General features: G+C 28.3%; 1 protein-coding gene across 1 annotated transcript; it reads right to left on the minus strand.

The window, feature by feature from the left end:
- Positions 1 to 321: 321 nt before the first annotated feature.
- On the minus strand, positions 322 to 3,456 carry LOC130825272 (WRKY transcription factor 23-like). Its single transcript, XM_057690410.1, has 3 exons — positions 2,833 to 3,456; positions 1,962 to 2,108; positions 322 to 1,272 (listed from the first exon to the last, which is right to left on the minus strand). Exons 1-3 carry the CDS (start codon positions 3,333 to 3,335, stop codon positions 786 to 788), a joined length of 1,137 nt encoding a protein of 378 aa, XP_057546393.1. The 5' UTR covers positions 3,336 to 3,456; the 3' UTR covers positions 322 to 785.
- Positions 3,457 to 24,328: the final 20,872 nt, after the last annotated feature.

Here is a 24,328-nt window from a genome sequence, read left to right on the forward strand (position 1 = left end):
TCGAGTCTGTTCTCATTTAGAGCATATATTTTTAGTTGGATATTCTCGCTACCCTTCATTTTCCATCGATTTACATGTACTTAAAAAGCACTAATTAAATATAAGAATTCAGTCTGTTTTAATTTAGAGCATATATACTACTTCTCCTTCTCTCCTATATATATATATATATATATATATATATATATATATATATATATATATATATATATATATATATATATATATATATATATATATATATATATATATATATATATATATATATATATATATATATATATATATAATAAATGGATAAAATTAAAGAAACAAATAAAAGCATATGAATATATACTACTTATAAATATTCTTCATATCTGAAAACTAGCAACAGTTTGATATACACAAAAATATTTTAAAAAAAGAAGAAAAGAATATAGGAAATTCAGAAACCCAAATTATCAATAAAAATTACACCTCAGTAATTACAATAATCCACATCAAAATTACTGAGGGCAGTCTCCTAAAAATGATGAAGTTTGGGTTAATCTTTATCCTCTTCCTCCTGCCTCAAAGATGGTGATAAACCAGCTTATCCTTGAAAGTTAGAATTAATACTTGCTAATTACTAATTAATTAAGAAATTTTAAGAAAATAAACATTAATATTATACACTAATACTACAACTATGTAACAAAAATCCCCATATTATAATGATTGGCCTGAACAGGGGCGGAGCAAACAATTTCGAGGCTCTGTTTATTTTTAAATTGGAGCCCTTCATAATTAAAAAGAGATTTATTTCACTCTTCTTTAGGAAGTTGATCATTTCTCATTTGTGATGGAACAAGATCTTGAAGAAGTCCATCATCTTTAACTTGGTTCAAAGAGGAAGAATGAGGAGGACATGGTATGTTTTTGTTGAATTTAGTTTGTGGGCCACCCCCTAGTGAGAAAGTTGGAGATGGGTTAATAAAGTGATTTGGAAATTGGTTGTTAAGAGGAAAGAAATTGTTATGAAAATAGATTTGTGAATTTGGAGTTAAAATAGAGGATGCAGCACCGACTTCAGTGAAATCGGTGTTGCATTGATACATAGGATTTGGTGTTGGGATCACTCCGACCCCCATACTCATATCCACTCTAAGGCCAATCCCACCTCGTGTCATTACTGGACACGGGTGGGTATGTTGGCCTTCGTAAGTGGTTACCACGATGGTTGGATCATCGGAAGAGCGTTCCACTCGTTTCTTAACTCCACATGCGGCGGTGGTGCAACGATAGTAACTCCTATAATCATAAAGTTCAAAGACATCATTTAGTGAATATCATAGATATACTTCTATATAATGTCAATAAAAAGTCTTAATAGTTTAATTTAAATTCAAAAAGGTTACTTAATTTTGGCACTTTTTATCAAAAGAGGGTGCATAAATAAATGAATTGAATTAATGAAATAAAAAATCAAATATTTTGAAATAAAATATTAATTCAAAGGGAGTAAAAACGGAGAATCTTGGGTTAGCTTGGTATTTATGGACATTTTCTTTGATTCTTATCATGTACTATTACAGTATATAATATAATATAATATAAGGCTTTAACCATCATTTTAAAATTTAGTTGAGTTGATTCTTTGATATGGTATTAGAAGTCATCGTGACATGAGATTATGGGTTTAAATCTCAACCATCCCATTTACAATGAAATATTTAGCACTAGGCATGATGAGTGCTAATATTACATTCACACTTCTAACTCAAAAGACTTTTGTGTGAAGAGTCGCATTAGAGTATACTCCAATCGCATCATTTGATTCAATAATATGAGAGCTTTTGGAGTCAAAGGATGTTATTTTAAAAGAAAAAGGAAATATAACATAAACTGGGTCTTCAACCATGGTACATAGAATAGAGATTCTCAGGTGTATACTAAATTAAAAGAGAAAAGAAGGTAATGAAAATGTAAAATAAGAATACCTGGGAAAAGGGCTGTTCTTAACAGCTTTTTGGCCATACTTGCGCCAACGATAGCCATCATCAAGATGATCAACCTCGCTTTTAGTCATGAATGCAAATCTGGGCTCTTTCTGTTTTTTCTGGTTCTTCTTTTTTGGCTTCAACGACCTATCATGTCCATCATCCCACAATATTTCAGACAGTCAATATATTAACAATTCCAAATTATCCTTAATAGTTAAGGAATCCATTATAAATTCACAACAAAAGACCAAAACCCATTGACCATAATATTTTACTTCTTCCTATTTTACCTTCTTTCTTATTTAAAACATTTTACCATAAAATCTGGCTTGACCAAGTAGTATTAGTCGAGTCTAAACAGAGCCAAAAATTACAATATACATAAATGCTCATGATAATTCCTTTCACATTACCTTTTTTTTCATATCTCCTTTTCTAACATAATAGTCTATATAACATATATATTCTCGAATTACAACCACCATCAGCTTAAGCTTTTATTTGAATTAACTCATTGGCATGGGTTTGAAAATCAACTTAGCTTGACAAAACATAGTACAAATCTCATACATCTTTCATTATAAAGAGAACAAGTGTTACATATACACTTTTAGCTAAAAGAACTCTTTTAGCAACTTTTATCTGAAAAAAAAAGCATTTGGCCTCAACTATAAGCTTAAGTTTTGATTAAATTGGTTCCGTAACATGATATTAGAAGACAACATAACAAGAGGTTACGAATTTGAATCTCAACCGCCCCTCATTTAAATTGAAATATTTAACAACATTCAATAAATTATAAGGAGAGTCTCTGAAAAGATTAGAACAATAAATGAAAAAAAGAAAAAGAAAAAAAGATGAAGCTTACTGATTCTTGGATTTGTGTTGATTATTCTTCTCATTATCATCAACATCATTATCTTCATTAACCTGAACAGTATTATTATCATTCTGATGATGCATAAAAGGAAGCTGTTCTTCATTAACCGCATCAGATGATGAAGAAGAAATGGAGAGAGAATTAGGAGTAGCAGGAGTAGTAACAACATCAGACGATTCAGCAGGATGAGTAGAGCAACTGGGGGAAGGATCCAGTGAGGTAGGGTGCATCAATGGAGCTGTACTAACAGTTGGTGGTGAAAGCAGATCGAATAATGATGAATCTTGGAATCCAAGCATTTCCATAAACCCCAAATAACTATTATTATAATTACTATCATTCTTGTTTAATCCATCAGCCATCATGATCAAATGATCATCATGATGATGATGATCATCCACGTCGAAAATCATATGATCTGAGAAATTAGTTGAAGGATGATTATTATTGTTGGGGTTGATTATGATGTTATTATGATTATGATCTTCCATTAATTTATGAATAAAATGATGGAATTCATTTGATGGATGAGGATTTTTAGAGGTGTAGAGAGAGAAAGTTGAGGGGAGTGTGGGAATAGGTTTTATAAAAGTGGAGAGAGATAATAAGGAGAAGGAGAAGGAGATGGAGGGAGTATTTGTTAGAATAACAGGTGGGCGCTGGTGACCGGCAAATGCCGGTGAAGTTGAGGAGGGTTGGGCTGGCTTGCAAACTACGAGTCTGAATAAGAATAAATTGGACGGTTTTTTTTTTAAAAAAAAAAAATTATAATTTTTATTTTCCTGGACATTTATTGCATTTTGGCCACCCTTCTAATTGGTTATATTCGATTCTTTTTTATTTTCTTTTTTTTTTGAAAGAATTATTTTTGTTATTTTCAAAATTAACGATTACAAGCTATTTGGAAAAAAAGTGTTTTAATTGTTCAATATTTTATTGAATTTTTTTATGATAATTTAATTTTCAATTAAGGATGATTCATTCTAACTTAAAGGTTGCTTGCTAAGACCTCAAATTGTTGTGGGAGACGGTCTCTTTAAGAGGCGCATTAGATATATGGCTAAATAGTCCAATTAACACAAATTAAAAAGAAAATAAGAATGTGAGCTCCTTATTTTAAAGTCGTCATTTTAAAAGAAGGTGTCTCACAAGAGTAGTTATAATAAAAATATTGTTGTTCAAATGACATTGATTTTTAACTATCACAAAAAATAACAAAAATATTAAATTTTAAAAGTAAAATAAAAAATAAAAAAGAAAATACAATGTTTTCTTTTATTTTTTTTCTTTTTTTTAGATTTTTTCAAGTTTGGCTTCTTTTTTTTGTTTTGGAATATGACTTGTTTAACAACTTATAGATTATATGGGTTATGGGTATACTTTTAGCAAACACTTTTTAAAATTAAGATTATTTATAATTAATTAAAAATAAAAGTTATTTTAATAGAAGAAGTTTAAGTATTCTAAGTTATTTTTTATTATAGTTATTTTTATTTATGTTTAATTGAAACCTATTCAACTAAAAAAGCAAATGACAAATAAGTGAGTAGAGTCTTTGGAGACATTATTAATTGAGTAAAAGAAAATTAATTTATAAAAATATGAAAATTATTTATCATATTTTTACATGTTATATATCCTTTATCATCATCAAATAATAAAAATTAGGAAAAAAATTCAAAAAGTCAAATCGTCCCTGTATTGTTTTATATAGAGTAGACTGTCAAGTAATCAATTTAACCAAAAGTTTAATTTAATGGTTGAAGTTCTATGAAATATTATATACTGTAACATAGACTTGATAGTTTATGTTAGAATTTTTTAAATTAAATATAACAATAATAATAATAATAATAATAATAATAATAAAAAAAAAAAAAAAATAATAATAATAATAATAATAATAATATAATAATAATAATACATATAGTATTTAATTTTTAACGCAAATATGTCGTAAATTAAAAAAAATAAATAAATAAATAAAGAGCTTGTTGTCGACGTTTTAAGACTGTTTAATTAGGAAAAGGAGCAGTAGAAAAGACAGTGGTAGATTTGGTGGTACAAAAAAGAACGCGGGATTAAAACCGGCTAGGTGTAAACGGGATCCTGATTTATACGTGGCCCGTCAAAAGCCTTCTGCTTTCTGCAATTTCCCACCTCAACATTATTAATATTAATAATTATTTTTGATTACTTACCTTTTTTGCTACCTTTTGGAGCAAGTAGCAACATAGGACTTCGTCAAATTCCACCATATAATATCTCTTTTTCATTTTTACTTGTTGCTTACATTACTTAGAGTATATCTCTCAAGTACCACACTATAAATTAACACAAAAAAATTTGTGTGAGACGGCCTTTTCGAGAGACCATCTCTAATTGGAGCGGTCAATTATATATTTTTTTAAATATTATAAGTTGGCTTAAGAATTAATACTGTAAGTAGACATTTAACATATTGAAAGTAAACATTAAGAATACGATAATTAAGCATAAAAGTTAATGTAAGTAGACATTAAAAATACGATAAGTAGACATTAATCTTTAATGGACTGAACTTGAGATATGTCTCTCAAGAGACTAACTGATAAATCAATGTGATTCTTTTAAGATTTCTTCAAATTTTATTTATTTTTATAAAAAAAATTAATTTAAAAAAATTAAGATTGGTTTGAGTTGACTTGACTATCTTGCACCAAGAACAAACCAGGCGAGAGATGCTTTGCATGGATTAGTGAAATTAAACGAAATAACAAACTCTGAATTACCTAGATAACTTGTTGTGATTAGAAATACAACCTGTTATCAGCATGTTAAGATAATAAATAACCACTAACCTTAATATAATTAATACTTGTTCCTATTCAGCTTATGTGTCCCATTTCCTTTTATGATCAAGTCACCTTAATTGTCCTATTTCTATTTTTGGTATGAGTTTTTGACTTTTATACCCTTAGTAGCTTTATCCTATTTTCAATTACACCCTCCATTACCCATACAAATTTTCCTCCCTTACATTAAAAACTCATAATACCACTCTCTTTCCTACCCTTAGGGTCTCACTTTGACTCTCCTTAAAATCTGTGAAAAGTCAAATGAAACTCTTAAGGTGAATAGGAGAGAATATTATACTAATACAATATTTTTTATATATGGGTGTGAAAATGGTGAAATGGTCTTATTAGTTACCAACATATAACGGTGTTAATAAAAATCAAGTTCTTAACATTAGTCACTGCAAGAAAGGTTTATGAAAGCATCTATAATTGAATTTGTTCTTGATAAAAATTAGGTGCCGACTTACATAATGTAGAGAAAGAAACTCTATTGACAATTTACCAAGAATTTAAGTCTATAATCTAGAAGGACGTTCAGCAAAATCTACATCAATTGAGACAAAATAGAAATTCAACCTTTTTATCCCTTAACTTTTCCTTTTTAACTTATATTTTCAAAAATTTAATTATATAGAAATAGTATCAAAGAATATTAATGTAAGCGTAAGACAACGCCGGCCTCTACTTGAAAATTTTAGATAATCATGTTATTTGTAGATAACTATAAAAGATAAAAATAAAAATTTATAAAATAATTAAAAGAAAAAAAAAAGAAAAAAAAATTAAAAAATAGATCTATGACATAATGTCACAGACTAGTAATTTACAACTGATGTAAATCACGGTTATTTACCTAATGGAGCTCGGCCTCTAACCATTTATACTAGCATTGTAATTTGTTGTGCCGACTACTCATGGGGTTATTATATTTTATACATATTGGTAGCAACATACTTTTATGAAATAATAGTGATAGCAAATCTTTAAAAAGTTCCACAAAATAGCATGTAATGTTGTACTTAAAGCTACAGTAATATTAACGGGCTAAAAAGTTTAATTGGACGTTAAGTTGTGAAATATCTTATTTTTTCTTATCTTCTTTCGTTAAACCTACAGTAGATTTTATAGTTAAAATTTGCTACTACCAAAGTTATTAAAATCGATATTCTATTTGAAAACATTTAGAGAGTTAGAATCGAATCAATAAAATCGATTCGTTAAATCGTACGATTCTAAAAATAAGATTAATATGCTAAAATATTTAGCGCCTAGTATTAGTTACTCATTTTAAAAGTTTAAACTTGCGAATTCAAGTTTTGTTTGAGTTATTTTTTAGAATTAAATGAAAAAACATATAATAATTGGTTAAAAATGAAACAATGATCAAAATCTATTTTTTTAAATTATGAAATGTATATTTGAAACATGTATGTGTATGTAAAAGAAATTAGCCAAAAATAGTACATATCAAAAATTAATAATAATTGAGTCTACATTTAATGGGTTGGATCCTTAAATCTTGAAATCGTGTTATAATTTTAGCTCTTAAGTTTTTTTCAATTAGAATGGTAATATTCTACCAACACTATGATTCTATCAACGATCCAAATCATTTGCTTGTTTTTGGATCATAAAATTGTAGATCAAAATTGCAATTTTAATAACTATGGCGACCACTGGCATTTCATAAAAATATGTTGCTGCCATATAAAATATTCCTAAGGAAGTATTTCACAACTTAATGACCAATTAAATGTTTTTAGCTTATTAATGTTATTATAACTAGCTTTAATTTAAGTACAATATTATAATGCTATTCTGAAGAATTTTTTTAAAAAATTTTTTACGATCACTGGCATTTCATAAAAGTATGTTGCTACCCTATTGGAATATCCCTTTGATTAATTACCATTTGTATTCCAAAAAAATAAAAACTTAATTAAATTCTTAAAAATAGGTACACTTAGTTGATTGAATAAGATGAAAGTAGGAAATAGGACACTCCCAAACACTCCCAAGCACTTCAAGACTCTTAGTATTCCGCACAAGGTAAAATCCGAGTGGGGTTTTTTTTTCTGAAAGATGCGGATAAATCATAGCTGTTCCCTTCAACAAGGGAGTAAAGAGGATGCGCGCAGTCAATAAACCCCCAGTTTATACCTACGCCCTGTAGAATCCGAACCCTAAACCTTCTTTTCAACATGTAGATGTTGAGTCCACAAATACTTTTGATAAAGTAGGGAAATAATAGTCTCAAATTTAGACAATTTAACAATAAGTCCTAACTTTGGATTAATATCTAAAAGTTTCAACTTTGATCCCTATTTGCTTCTAAGATACTTGAGGTCAACGTGGCCACATGGCATTTTGTTATTGGTCCATGTATTTTATTTAATTATTTCCCTATGAAATTTATTTTAAAAAATGAAAGAATAAAATCATTTTTTATTCTTAGCATTTTTTACACCACTAATGAGAAGTACTCCTTTATATATATATATATGTATATATATATATATATATATATATATATATATATATATATATATATATATATATATATATATATATATATATATATATATATATATATATATATGTATATATATATATATATATATATATATATATATATATATATATATATGTATATATATATATATATATATATGTATATATATATATATATATGTATATATATATATATATATATATATATATATATATATATATATATATATATATATATATATATATATATATATATATATATATATATATATATATATATATATATATATATATATGCCTTAAATGTTACGTACTTCCTCCGTTTTTATTTAGTTGCACTAAAGGACAATTTGACACTATTCATCAATGTCACTTAATTTTCATATTGTCGTTAATATATAGGTCAAAACATAGCCATATGGGATCTTGCTAGAATCGTCTCAATGTGAATTTTATTAATTTTCAGTTTCTATAATTTTTCGATGTGTATAATTAGATATATTAACAATTGAATTAGTGCATTAGGGAGTTTAAAATTGTCCTTGAGTTCAAGTAAAAAAAATAAAGGAAGTATATGTTTAGTGCATTGACATTGTCGAGTGCATGATGTTATTATTAATTATGTATATATATTTTAACAATGAGAGATCATATTATTGAGAACGATAAAACATAATCATTTATATAGTATAGTGCATGAAATTATGTTATGTTATTGTATTTAATAGTAGTTTAGTTTTTCTTATAAATACGTTTAACAATTTTCATATAAAATTAGTTATGATTTTATTTCAAAATAAGGAGTCACATAATGCTTTTTATATAAAGTTGTTGAGAACAATTAATGTTTGGTTATGAACTGATGATTAATTTGATATATACAGGGCTGTTTTTGGAGTAAGCAAGGAGTGCCGTCATCCATGGCCCAACATAAATAGGGCCTAATTTCAATGTATTTCATGAGTCTATATATATACTAGTGGAAAAAGGTTCAATTGCTGCAGTTTTTTAGCCAGCATATATTGCGGTTCTGAACCCAAGCAATTGTGATAGCAGCATATAGGCAATTACAAATGCTGCGGTTCAAAACCACAGCATAAAACCACATTATATGCTGCAGCCTGCAGTTCTAGGTGAACCGCAACATATAATGTGCTTTTTTTAATTCAAAAAAGCACATTATATGCTGCGGTTCACCAAGAATCGCAGTATATATTGGTATTTTTTTTTCGTTTTTATTACCAAACCAATGCATAATATTCATTTCTAATATACACAATTGAAATCACCAAATGTAATCCCCAAATGTCTTATGCAACCTATCAATAGTCTTCTACTCTGGAGAATCAGATGAATGTGTGAGCAAGTGACCTTTCTTCACCCTATCTGCATGCCACCTCAAATTTAACGCATAATTTCTTTATAGAAAACAAGCTCTTGAATCTAGGTATTATTGGAAGATACCACAATACGTTAGCCCGGGGCCTTTAGCATCCCGAGCCCCTTTGTGTTTGTAACGCGTTAACCCACACTTAGGACACTCTCACTACTAAAAAACACGGAGCTTTTCGACGGTTTTAACCGTCAAAAAATATATTTTCGACGCTTGACGAAGCGTCTAAAAAATTGCAGTTACAAATTTTCGACGCTTTTTTTTCGACGCTTTTTACAGTGGATGTTATATATGTTTTCCGACGCTTTTTACTGTGGGAAAAAAGATTTTCCGCCTTAAATCCATACCACAATTTCACGTTTTTAGACGCTTTGAAGCGTGGAAAATGCTGAATATTATTGGCCATGTACTATAGATTGTGTTCATTAGACAATAAGGATTGAAACCATCACTAGCAAGACCAAGTCTTACACTACGAGCATCATTGGAAAACCCTGGGTACCGGACATTAAATTCCTTCCATGCTTGTCCATCAGCCAGGTGGCTAAGAACTCCATTGTCATGTCTACATTCATCATGCCATCTCATGTCCTTAGATATCTTAGATGACATATACATCCTTCGTAATCTAGGAATCAAAGGAAAATATCTCATCACCTTTGCTGGAACCTTACCCTTATCTGTTTCACTCTTCCATCTTGAACAAGAACATTTGGGACAAGAATCCTTTCCAGCCATCTCACTCCAATATAATGTGCAATCATTAGGACATGCATGGATCTTTTCATATCCCAAACCTAAATCCATGATCAATTTTTTGGCTGGTAGTATGAGGAAGGAAAATTTTTTATTTGTGAAAATTCATCAAGTAAAAGATCAATCAACATTAAGAATGATTTATCTGGCCACTTGAACAAGCACTTAAGATGAAAAAGGTGCAAGATGAATGAGAGCTTTGAAAAGGAAGTGCACCCTGCATAAAGAGGTTCATTAGAAGCTTCATAAAGCTTGCTAAATTTGACTTCTTCAAAAGAAGAGTTCACATCAGGTTGTTGTGAAGGAAATTCATCGGATGCATATTGCAAATTAGGTTCCTCTAAAGTCTCATTAGCTAACCCGTCCTCTTTTAGTTCACTATCAAACTCAGGAGCACCTACAATATTTGACCCAAATGCATCTCGAAGTAACCCCGATATATCATCTTGACCTAAGATTTCTGATTCATCGGAAGCTATAAATGGAATCCCTATTTGATTACACATATTCTCCGCAACAGTCATAGATCCATGAAATATCCAATCCTTATATTCTTTATAAAACCCTTTAAACAAAATGTGTCTTTCAACCTCTTCTAGTGGTAATACTTTCATTCTATCAATTTTACACTTGCAACAAGGGAATCTAATGAAACCATTTTGTGTCCCTTTCTTTGCAAATTCCATAAAGTCACTAACCCCCTTTATATAAGCTTTTGTATTTCTTGGTTTATTTATCCAACTCTTATCAATATATTGAGACATCCTATACATATTGTATAATAATAAGATTAAAAAATTCCATATGCATACAACATGTAACAATAACTAGTTTTATTAATGTCATTCTATTTATTGAGATTTGTATTTGAATGACATATAGAACAAAAACATAGTGTTGTTCATTAAAGCCAATGTCCTTCAATATATTTTTATTCCACACAAAATTATTTCCAATAGGTTGTTCAATAATAAAGTCATCTAATCCTTGGTCAAAATATAAAATAAAAATAAAGGATGAACAATGCACATTTCTTCAATGATTCCAAGAAATAGATAAAGGTTTGGGATCTTCATCGAATTTCCCCAAAGCCACCGAGAAATAAATTAATCAACAATGCCACCACAAATACTCTCACTAATCAAAATCAAAATCAAAAGTATGTCAAATGGACCCCCTGTTTTCAATCTCTTGATGACAATCTCAACCCTTCAACACAATCAAAATCTGGATGTAACACATATACAAAGGACATGAAGAAATTCAAAGAAATGAGAGGATGTAATCAAAATCAAAATCAATATCAAAAAATCACTAACTAATCAAAATCAAAGTCCAAAGCACATATACAAAAACACAAAATGAGAGGATGTAACAAAGAAATTCAAAAAATGGAGGGATAATTTATTCAAAGAAAACGACATTACAGAGGACATGAAGAAGACTGGTACACTTAAGAGTACCTAATAGTGCAATTGAGAGAATGAAGAAGACTCGTACGGGGTGGTACGGCTGCCGGAGGAAATGTTCAATTGTTCTGCTGGATGAAGACTAGAAGTTCGGCGTGCTGCCGAATGAGGAAGCACGAAAACACACCTAATGATAATCTGGAATTGGAAGAGAAAATGAAGAGAATGATAATGAAGAGGACAGGCGTGCTTATGGAGGAAGAAGAACGAAAACAAACCTGATTTGAGGATGATGATTGCTGCGCGTGCGGAGGCGAATTGAAGAATAGGGTTTCTTCTTCTCCCTTGTTCTTGACTAATATGTGAGGAATTGAAGGAGGCGGTTTCGTTTATGTCTGAATTGAAATTTCAAGACTCGCTTTTTGATAAAAAATTTTTAAGAATTTTAAATGCCAGTTTCTCTTCTTTTTTTTGGACGCTTTTTCTTTGTTAAATTTCAACCTATTTAAGCGTCGAAAATCTCCCTTTTTTTTAGGTGTCTAAAACCAAGCATCTATAAACTCCATGTTTTTTAGTAGTGTCTTCTAAGTTCTTATTTTCATTCTGATACAATACACAATCATTCGGACACGCATGAATCTTCTGGTACTCTAAGCCAAAAAGACACATGAGCTTTTTGGCATAATATGTCAACTTTGGAAGTTCATTTCCTTCAGGAAGCATCTCACATAACGTTTCTAATAACATTGTGAAACTAGCGTCACTCCAATTGAACTTTGACTTAATGTTGAAAATTGTCAACACGGCTGTTAGTTTGGTGAACCTTTACATCCAGGGTACAAAGTCTTTTGAGAAGCCTCTGCAACAAGTCAAAAACACAAGGACGTTTTCTTAACTCATCCTCGACTCCCTCCATCATCTCATCAACACGATCTACATCCTCATTGACATTCTCTTCATCTATCTCATACCCATCAACACGATCTACTACATCCTCATTGACACCCTCAACAACACTTTTTTCGTTGTAAACTCTCTCCTTACCATGCCAAACCCAAACATGATATTGAGGCCTAAACCTAAGTCTAAGTATGTGCTCCCTAAGGATATCGATGCTATTTACCTTTGATACATTGCCACACTTGACACATGGGCAATAAAAACCAACTCCCCCCGTTCTAACTTGATGTTCAATGGAAACACTACAAAATTCTAATACGCCATCAATAAATTCTGAGGATTTAATGCTTCTATACATCCAAGAACGATCTTTTTTCATCCTAAGTGTGATTAATTAATTCAAAACAAAATTAATACACATTACATACATAAGTATATATATACTTAACCCTAGTTAACCCAAATTTACCCTATTTAACCCCGTTTAACCTTCATATTATTTAAATTATTCAAATTATGTATATTTTAATGAATTAACAAACTACATACATAAGTAAATTATTGTGATTATTCATGCATAAGTAAACTACATACATAATTAATTAAACTACATACATACATAAGTAAAAAAAATACACATATCAAAATAATTAACAAACTAATTATAATAACAACTTGAAAAGAATGTAAACTTAAAAATTAAACAACTTAAAGAACTTAAATTAAGAACTTGAAGAACTTAAAAAAATGTAAAACTTAAAAAATAATCAACAAACTAATTAAATCATCAAATATATAAACACATAAAAATATCAAACAAAATCAAAATAAAAATTATACCTTGAATTTCGTGGGTTTTGGGTTATGTAACCTATACAATGAAAAACAAAATCAAAATTAGTATAAAAAAACTAAGCCCTAAAACACAATGATGTTTGAACAATTTAAAATAAGTTTTAAAAAATTATACCTTGAAAAAGAACAAGAACTAAGTCCAAATTTCGTGGGTTTGAGAACTCGAAGAAGACAACAATGGTAGATTTTTCGTGGGCTGAACAAGAACTTGAAGAAGCAGCAGTATGCGAAGTCGAAGATGATGATGAATAATGTTGAACGAAGAACGAACAAGAACTTGAAGAAGCAGCAGAATTTTGGTTGAATACAATAGTATGCGAAGAAGAGTCCGTGGGGTTTAGGAGGGCTTTTGGTTGAATACAACAGTATGCGTATTCATGAAGCCAATAGTATTAGTATAGAGGCACGTTTATTAAAACAAAATAATAAATACCTTATATGTTGCGGTTTTTTGAGAACCGCAGCGTATAAGGTATTTTTTATTTTTTTAAAACAAAAATTAAGTTATATGCTGCGATTTTCAAGGAACCACAACATATAATGTAAACTTTTTCTCTCGTTTCTTCATGCCATTTAATGTTGCGTTAACCAAAAACTGCAGTAAATGTCACGCAACAGATAATATTTTCTCCACTAGTGATAGTACATATTTTTAAAAAGAAGCCATGTTTGAGAGAGTTAAAAGAAGATGAATCTTGAAGGAAACAATTTATTTCAATAAATAACTAAAAGTGTGAATTGACAAAAGTATACATCTAAGTGGTTGATCATTAGGCTTAAAAAGTAAGACTATATATGGAATAAAGGTCGACAAAAAAGTGTGAATCTACAAATGTAGCAATTAATTAAATCCTTTCAAACGTTTATCAAATAAACCTTTTAAATATAATTTATTTTGTTACGTAAAGTAAACATATTATTTTAGGTTGACATACTCTTTACATAGCAAAATATTTGTTAAACCAAGAAATATACAAGACATTCACGAAATAAATAACATTAGAATTGACCGAATGCAATTAGTATGAACTACTGGCAAATTTGACATTTACATGATATTTTGTTTATACTAATATCGTCAATTAAATTTTATATGACACGTTTACACTTATAATGATAATTATAATATAAGGAGATTTGTCTCCTTTATTTTTTCAAATACTTATTAAATCGATCTTCTATATAAAGGATCTATATCTATTATTTTTTTTAAAGCCTACAAATTGTCAGAAACAACATTAGATATTATATATGTGTATTTGGGCCCTTCAAATGATCTCTAACTTGAAAGTAGTTGACTTTCCTCTGTATTGATGGATATAATCATATAAATCAACCCAAGAAACAAACCTAGCTCAGAACGTATACTCCAATATAATGCTTAAGTGAAACCATCTTGTGGGTTTATAATTAGAAAACAAAAGAGAATTTAGTCTTATAGAAGTATTAGTTATAGCAAATAAAAATAAAAGATTTTAAATTTAATTTTTTTTATCAGTCTATCATATCATTATGTTAAAAAAAATGTTAAAAATACTAGTAAAATTTTTTTTTTCAAAAAGTACTTAATAAAAAAATTTTGTCAACAAATACCTAATAAATTTTTTTCTTTTTCAAAGAGTACCAATTAACGGTTTCTCTCAGTTGACTACCATCAAATATAACTGTTGACTGGTCAAAATCGAAAATTTTTCCACCTCATTTTTAATTTCTTTTCCAATTCAATTTTTTTACCCTCTTCTTCCTCTACTTTTTACTCAAACTGGAAATTAAATTGAAAAAGAAATTGAAGATGACGAAGAAGAATTTTTGATTTTGACCAGTTAATCATCATATTTAACGTTACTTGGTACTCTTTGGAAAAGAAAAAAGTTTTGTTAGGTAACTCTTGGCAACACTTTTTTTATTAGGTATTTTTTGGAAAAAAAATAATTATATTAAGTATTTTTTTAAAATTTTCAAAAAAAAAAGTAGAAAATAGAAAGTGAAACTAGGTAAGTGAAACCGCGTACGAAGATCACGCATTATGTCGGAAAAAAAAGGGATTGGCCAAAACATCCGGCATTTCGTATTCTCTCTGACATAAAACGGAGTCACCGTCATTTGAGTCCTTGATAATGAGATCGATCCACCTTTGAATGTTCGTTTTCCACTTAATCTTATAAACCTTATAATCTAGAATATCTTGTGTAGAATTATTTTATAGTATTTTATTGTGCATCAATCTAAAAATATGAAAATGGTATGTCTTTTCACTTCATAATTACAATCAAGTATAATTATTAAAAAGTATTTACTATTTTTAAAGGAAAAATAATTATAAATAATACAATTTTTTGTTAATTATTTCCCTATAATAATATTAACTTTTGATTAACTTTAATAACACTAATTTAGAGGGATTTTTTTCCTAGATTAATAGCAACTTTAGTTTATTAACTAATTTATCAATTTTTTGTCATATAATCTCTTATATTTTGATTTTTTAATGTTAGGATATTCTAGAAAAACACCCCTAAGTTGGTATTATTTTAATGAAATAAGTAAAATGTTATATTATTCGTGGTAATTTTTTCATTTTTAAATTAATGTAATCTAAAGTATTGTGAACTATATACATATTTCTTCCGGTTCTGAAATACTCGCTACACAATGATTTTTGACACTATTCATTAGTCAAGCTTATTTTATATATTGTGGTTAATGTATTAGAAAAAACATATACAAATGAGATCTTGTTTGAATCGTCTAATCGCATACTTTCATAATTTTAGTTTTTATAATTTTTAAATGTGTATAGTTTTATATGTATAATCAAAATAACACACTGAATTGATAAAAAAGTGAAATGTAGTAATTATTATGGAATGAAGTATAAAAGTTATTGAAGTATATTGGTTTTTGAATTTTCTCTTTCGGTCAATGATAATTATTAATTACTTTACTACTATATCCCCAGTCCCCTAATGCCTAAATCACTGCCGTCGTAATCACATGTATCATTATCATTATTCATAAATTTGCTTTAAACAATTTCCATCAAAAAATATTAACTGGTGGGTTAGCTCAACTGTGGGTCCTTTCTTGATTGTGTAATTTCTGTGAAATCATGCATCATACACCAAACCAAAATGATTATTATTGCCTATGTCTCCTTGAAATTGAAATATGGACATATAACACATATATTATTAAATATTTGGTGAATTCAGTTAAATTGTATATGAATGTTAAAAAAAATATAATGTATTGACAATTAAAAATTAAAAATGTCACAATTTTAAAGAGATATAGATAATACTCCTATAAGCAAAGGCTAAATTATGTTCATTCCCATTAATAATGGGACAAATAATCTTCATTTTAGAGATTACTTCGAATAAACTTTTAAAGGAGTAAGATTTTGCACTCTTTAACTCTTTTATTAATGTCATTATGCCTTTTATCCAAAAACAAAAGAAAGAATGGCTATGGTATGACAATATGGGATGCATATGTGTCAGATATAAGATGGGTATGGAATGTTTGATGGTATAGCGTTGAAAGCATATACTCACGTGGACAAGCGTATTTATAGAAAGTATACACGTTATAATTTATAGTTTTGGAATATATAATGAATTATGATAAAATAACTCATTAAATTTTGTACACTTTTATTTTATGTCATGTTGCAAGTGTCAATTATGTTATAATGTGGATTGGAATAACCACTTTAAAATAAAAGATATTTGTATGTTTAGACAAAAGTATATAGATAATAAGAGTAAAGAAGTAGGAGTACTCATTAATGGTATAATTCAATATTGAAGCAAGTGCAAAATCTCTTACTCATGGAAATACGTTTGATCACATTGTCAAACATGTTATGTATTGCATATTGGAGAAAGAGGATGTGGATGTGTTGAGTTGTGAAGATTTACGGTTTGGATCACTATATTAGGTGCTCAATGTGGAGCAAATGAGGTGCTTTGTGCAAAGTTTGTAGACTTTGATAACGCATGAAGAGGTTCTACTAAAGTGTTGGATCATGCCTTGAACGAGCCAAGGCATGGGAGGAGGTTGCCTTGAACGAAGCAACAAAAACAATAGTTAGATAATTTGAGGACCGAGTGCTCGTTCGATCATTAACATGGCTTGTTCGAGCAAGTAGTCACAAGCAGATAATGTGTGATTGAAGTCAGGTGCTCATTTGAGCAGGGTACTTGTTTTTCGTTTCATTTTCTTTTAAGGTTGCAATGAAGGCTACGTACTATTACTGAGTTAATGTTGATTCTAAATTGTCGTATGCTCTATTTAAAGGGATTAGAAATTTTTAGAACACAACAAGTTGTAAGGGCTAATACATAGAAAGAGACTTGGGTAAATACCAAGAGAGCTTTTTTCTTTGCATTAATATTGAGGACGATCACCATTGTTTTAGAGATCTTGTCTTGAGAGCTTGTTCTTAAGAGGGAGGGTTATATTATTAGTGTGTTGTTTAATCATTTTTAAAATAAACATTGTTTGAGTGAGAGGTATACAAAATACCTCAATATATTGTTTGTTTTGTCTTTATTGATATTTGTTCTGTTCTTATTGTGTTTTATTCTTATTCTTCACTTGTGTGAGACCTTAAACGCTTTCGTTTCAATTAATGTAAAACAACTAAGAATAACTTTTAAAAATTGTATTTAGACTTTCAATGCGTTGAGAATGAGTTATTGCCTTTATAAATTTGTGTATTTTCAATGCACAAAATAACACCACAACTCCAAAGATTAACACACCACCCCTCTCTTATTGTATGTGTTTACTCAAGAGAGACGGGATCAATCGAAACAATAGCAAAGTAGAATATGAATCATGTGTTTAGATGAAAAGAAGAAGAAGAGAGTAGATAAGTACAATTTTATTAGAAGAAAGAGTGTATGAATACAATGAATCAGAAATAACATCTTTAACAACACTAACAAAAATAAAACAAATAGTTATGCATCCGACTCCTCAAATTTTATATTAAATGGGAGTCATTTAATAAATTATAGCAATGAAATGAAATGGATATGAGAATGATGCGTAGATATGAAATTTCAAATGAATATGAATACTTAAAAAAAGAATACGGCTTAGTCATTTTGATTTTGGATCAAAGAAAAATAGAGTGTTATTTAAAAAAAAAAAAAAGAAAAAGTAGATATTGATAATAAATGATAAAAGAGAATGAATTATGTGGATGGAATTAAAAGAAAGTCAAAATATATAAATGAAATTATAAAAAAAGTAATATATCATTATTAAAAAATAAAAAAATTGCAAAATGAGTAAAATACATCAAAATAACAATTGATGTTTACGTATGTATTACTTCCTTCTTTATTATACCATAATACCAATTGTAGGAGTGGTTTGAAAAAAAGGACAATTTTGACTGTATATACTTCGTCAAATTAAAAAATGGTTTTGTAATTAAAATGGAGGAGTTGGTGTTAAATCCTTTCACCTAAAGATAACTTTCCGTTATCCTTTACTACTAATAGGATTATTATTATTATTATTATAGCATTTCATTCACACACTATCTAGTATCCACTCAATTATCTTATTAATCAATTTACTTAATTCTACCTCGGACTAAGTCAATCTGTTAAAATAAGATAAAACTTTAAATAATATTCATAATTTTTATTAATCAATTTTGATATTTATATTTACTTTCTTCAATTCAGAATTAATATTTCATTTGCTTTTATATACTCTTCACATATATTTAATTCTTAATCTATAAGTGAAAGTTATTAATATCAACTTTTTAAATTTTTAATTATGTGGAATTAGAAATATATGAATTGAATTAGTGTATTAACAAAGGTGCATTTCATTATGAGTATATATATATATATATATATATATATATATATATATATATATATATATATATATATATATATATATGTATATGTATATATATATATGTATATGTATATATATATATGTATATATATATATATATATATATATATATATATATATATATATGTATATATATATATATATATATGTATATATATATATGTATATATATATATATGTATATATATATATATATATATATATATATATATATATATATATATATATATATATATATATATATATATATATGTATATATATATATATATATGTATATATATATATATATATATATATATATATATATATATATATATATATATATATATATATATATATATATATACATATATATATACATATATATATATATACATATATATATATATATATACATATACATATACATATATATACATATACATATATATATATATATATATATATATATATATATATATATATATATATATATATATATATTATATATATATATATATATATATATATATATATATATATATATATATATATATATATATATATATATATATATATATGTATGTATATTGTTGTGAATGAGATATGATATTTGATGAAGAACAATTAACAAACTAATACAAAGTAAACCACGAAAACAAAGCACAACAAATACAAGAGGTATTAATGATACCTCCTTCTTAAATAAAGTATCTTATCATTAATATAAACAAGAATACATTAATAATTCACCTCACAAGCTTCATGAACACACTCTCAAATCAAAAGATCGAATCTTGATGTCAATCTCCCTCAAATGCCCTAATACAAGTGGAGAAAACTCTCTTGGCTAAAACCCTAGTAATCTCTTAGTATTAGGCTCTCTCACTCCCACCCTAATACACTCCTAAGACCCCTTATATAGTCTCATGACATATTTGGGAGTCTTAGGACAAACCCACAAAAGCCGACAAAGAATCGGACATAAATCAGAAACGCGTACTGTGAGGAGCTGATCGTTGCTTGACCCGAGCATGATCCGCTCGACCACCCGAGCGAGAGTCCAATAGCTTCTGTCTTGCTGCCCCTGCTTGGCTCGACCGAGCCCATCAAGCTCGACCACTCGAGTAGGCCTCAAAACCTTCCATGAGCATTCCCTTGCCTTCATCAAGGCACACTAAATCTCCCACTTTGATCACTTCATCAAGTGATCCAAAACATAAGCCCTCATACTTCCTTGCACTCACAACCTCGTTCTCAAACATGCAAGCCAAGGAGCATGCTACGAGGTGATCAAACTCACCTCCATCATGTTGAGATTTGGGGCTTGACTCTATATATATATATACATATATATATATATATATATATATATATATATATATATATATATATATATATATTTGCTCTATTATTATACTTCCTCTATTTTATAATACTTGCTAATGATAATGACATTTTTCCACACAACATGTCATACTCAGTAGCAAGTATTATGAAACGGAGAAAGTACAACATATACTGTATACTTATACTCTTCTATTAGATGCTCGAATAATTTCCGAAAGAATAAATTCAATATTTTAATGCATAAGTGACACATTCAATACTTCTATGAATTATACATATTAAATTTCGACTCCAACCCGGATTTTAAGTTATAAGATTTTATTTCAACTAAGACTTTCAAATTACCTCGTTAAAATAGGATTATGACATTTTTTTCTTTTCAATAAATTATTTCATTTAAAATACATAAATTCATAACAATAATGTATTTTAAATAAATGATTTGTTGACCTTAACAAAAAAAAAAATACTCCGACAAATTTAATTTAATAAGCAGATATCATCATTTCGAACACAATCTAATAATTGGAGATAGTCTATCAAGTACAACACAAAAAGTAATCTCTACACTTAAATTTCTTTTAATTTAAAATATAACATAATAGAAATAAAATTTAAAGCAAAGATCTGCACTCATCATACACACAATTCTATCAAATCGATCCATTGTATTGCTCTATCTAAAGAGAATAATAAAATTATATACATATTTAAAAGTTTAAATAATCACCTATCTAAAACTTTATATACGTACTAGGTAAGATTTAACTTATGTAATTATTGGAACCCATTAATGCATGTCAATTGACAAACTTGGTCTATCATGATTTGATTTTGTTATAATTGATCAAACTTGACCACCCATAAATTAAGTTTGCTTTACTTGATCAATATAACATTACTTCATGATCAAGTTTTGTTATATTGATCGATCAAACTTGGATAACTATGACCTATTATATATTAATTGGACAATTTGTAATCTCACATCGAATATTGGAGAAATGTTGACTAATATATATATTTAGTGGGCTACTCCTCCTAATATCAATTAATTTTAGATGGAATCTCATTGGGTTTGTTTTCAGTCAACTCTCCTCTTATGTAGATTTTGGTACAAGCCCAAATTTATCAAATGGTTGACAATGTCGTTCTTAACAATTTTAGGGCCCTAGGCGAAAAATAAAAAATGTGCCCTTGTTTAAGTAAAGTTTCGGTATTATTTTCTTTAACTATGCATTATATAATCTCTCTTTATTCCATCACATCAATGTCAAATAAATATACGAATTTAAAATCTTATAATCATATGGTATTAAAATATAATCAAAAATATGATTTTTAATAATGAGGATTAACTCAATTTAAGCCTCTTTAAAAGTTGGATCCTAAGCGGTTTCACCTCAAAACTACCACAAGAACGGTCATGATGGTTGATGATCCGACATGATTATATTATCGTATGCCTGCCATAGCTAAGAAAGCTAAAACAAAGAAAGTCATCAGAAACGTTGATAAGAGTGCATGGGTCAATCAAGATTCAAGAGTAATGTCTTAGTGACGGTAATGAAGGTAGTTCAGTTTCTTCGTTGCAACAATAACTAATGTGGTTCAATTAGGGATGAAGCAAAAATTAAAAATTATTTTAAAAGTTCAATTAGGGGTGAAGCAAAAATTAAAAATTATTTTAAAAGCTCTGTTCAATAGTAATAATTATAATACTTTTCTAACAACTTTATATCTTTAAACACTTAACATATACTACGTAATTTAATATTGAAGCTCTCAATTTTTCGAAACCCTGTGTGGTCGAACATTTTGAACAGTAATTTGGGAACTGGGCCTTCTAAGGTTAGCCTTAGTCCCTCCATCAACCATGCTTCTAGGGTATGATCATAGAGCTCTCATTACCTTACAAGGATGCTAAAACCACTAAATTATAACATTATTAACCTTTATGTGGTATCTTGATAGATTTGTCTCATTATATATTTTCCAAATATAACGTTTTTAGAATTTTTAAAAACTCACAATTAAAATTTTTTGAATTTTATGTTTGCACTAGAATTTGCAATAAAATTGAATGAAAAGAACGAATAATAACATAGGGAGTAATATATATAGGGCTTCATATCTATTATTTTTCCAAGTATCCATTAAAGACTATAATCTACCCTTTATAAAAAGAGCCTATTATTTTCATTTTGCTAAGACCCTTTAAAATATCAAGATGGACACTAATCTCACTTATAATTATAATTATAATTCAATTATAACTAATACTCCAATTATTTACATAATCAAAAACTAGAATTTAAATGATCGGAAAGAATAATATTTAAATGGGAGACGTGCACGAAACCCAGGGAAATTTGTCTACACCTTAATGGGATGTTTATTAGTTTTAGGCAAGCAATTTTGTCTAGTCCTGTGTTGACGCGTTAAACCTTTATTGCCATCATTATTAATTCATTTTATTTAACAAAACCAAACAAGTTATGCTCTTGACTTTCACTTATCACAAGGCATTGTTTCAAACTGGAATTATGTGAGCTTCAATCCTACAATCCAATCCGGGCTGTATTCTTATTTATATGCCTATAATTTAAATATAAATTATTAAATAACACAATTTTATTATAAGATGTGTCTTAAATATACGTTAAATAATTTAATTGATAGAAATTATAAGATTATAAATTTTTTGTTTTAATGCCGTTTTATTAAAAGATGGTCTATGATAATGATAATTATAATTTAAAATAGCAACCAGTAAAACAAGTTTTGAGAAAAGGCTAATAATATTATTAATTTATAAATGTTATGGTAATAAAAAATTGACTTTGTAACTTGGATTATAGATCTTTAGATGCCGCAATTATCGGATGATGTTCTCACAATGGTCAAACATGTACAAGTATAGAAAAGGTCAACCGATTGAAGGTGAAGCAATTAATTAATAATATATATACAGGATCGACTATTCTCTATTGACTATTGTTACGTAATAAAAAGATAATAACTACTTGTACATCAAACTTGTATTGAAAAAAATATGTATAAAGAGAAATTTATAAGTTATAGTCAATACTATTAATTATTGTCAAAGGTAATATGCATTGTTATTAGTTAACTAGCTTTAATTTGATAGGCCAAGTTAAAGGGTTTAAAGGTCTTGAAAATCAGTCAAAGCCTCCAGAAAGCCCACTTTAAGGGTGAAATTATTAAAATACTTCTTGATCAATCAACCATGGTCATTTATTGCCTTATAAATACTCTCATTTATTACTATTTATCGTACGTTTTTCCTCTCTCTTACGTCTCTCAATTACCTGCATTCACTTCTTGCTTCATATTATCGACCACTGGCTTGAATGTCGGAGGGGCTTTCCGGAAAACCGCCCATGGACAAATAACTCTGTTCGTTTTGCAGGTCAGCAGCTAAACCCGATTCAAGTAATTCGGACCCTTCCATAGCAGCTTCTATTTCGGCAAACAACCCCCCTCTTTAGATTAAGTTGACTCAATTTCTCGCCAGAAAACCCCATATATATATATATATATATATATATATATATATTGATGGAGAATAAAGCGT

This window comes from Amaranthus tricolor, chromosome 10, assembly GCF_026212465.1.
Source record: "Amaranthus tricolor cultivar Red isolate AtriRed21 chromosome 10, ASM2621246v1, whole genome shotgun sequence".
In the NCBI taxonomy this organism is placed as follows: domain Eukaryota; kingdom Viridiplantae; phylum Streptophyta; class Magnoliopsida; order Caryophyllales; family Amaranthaceae; genus Amaranthus; species Amaranthus tricolor.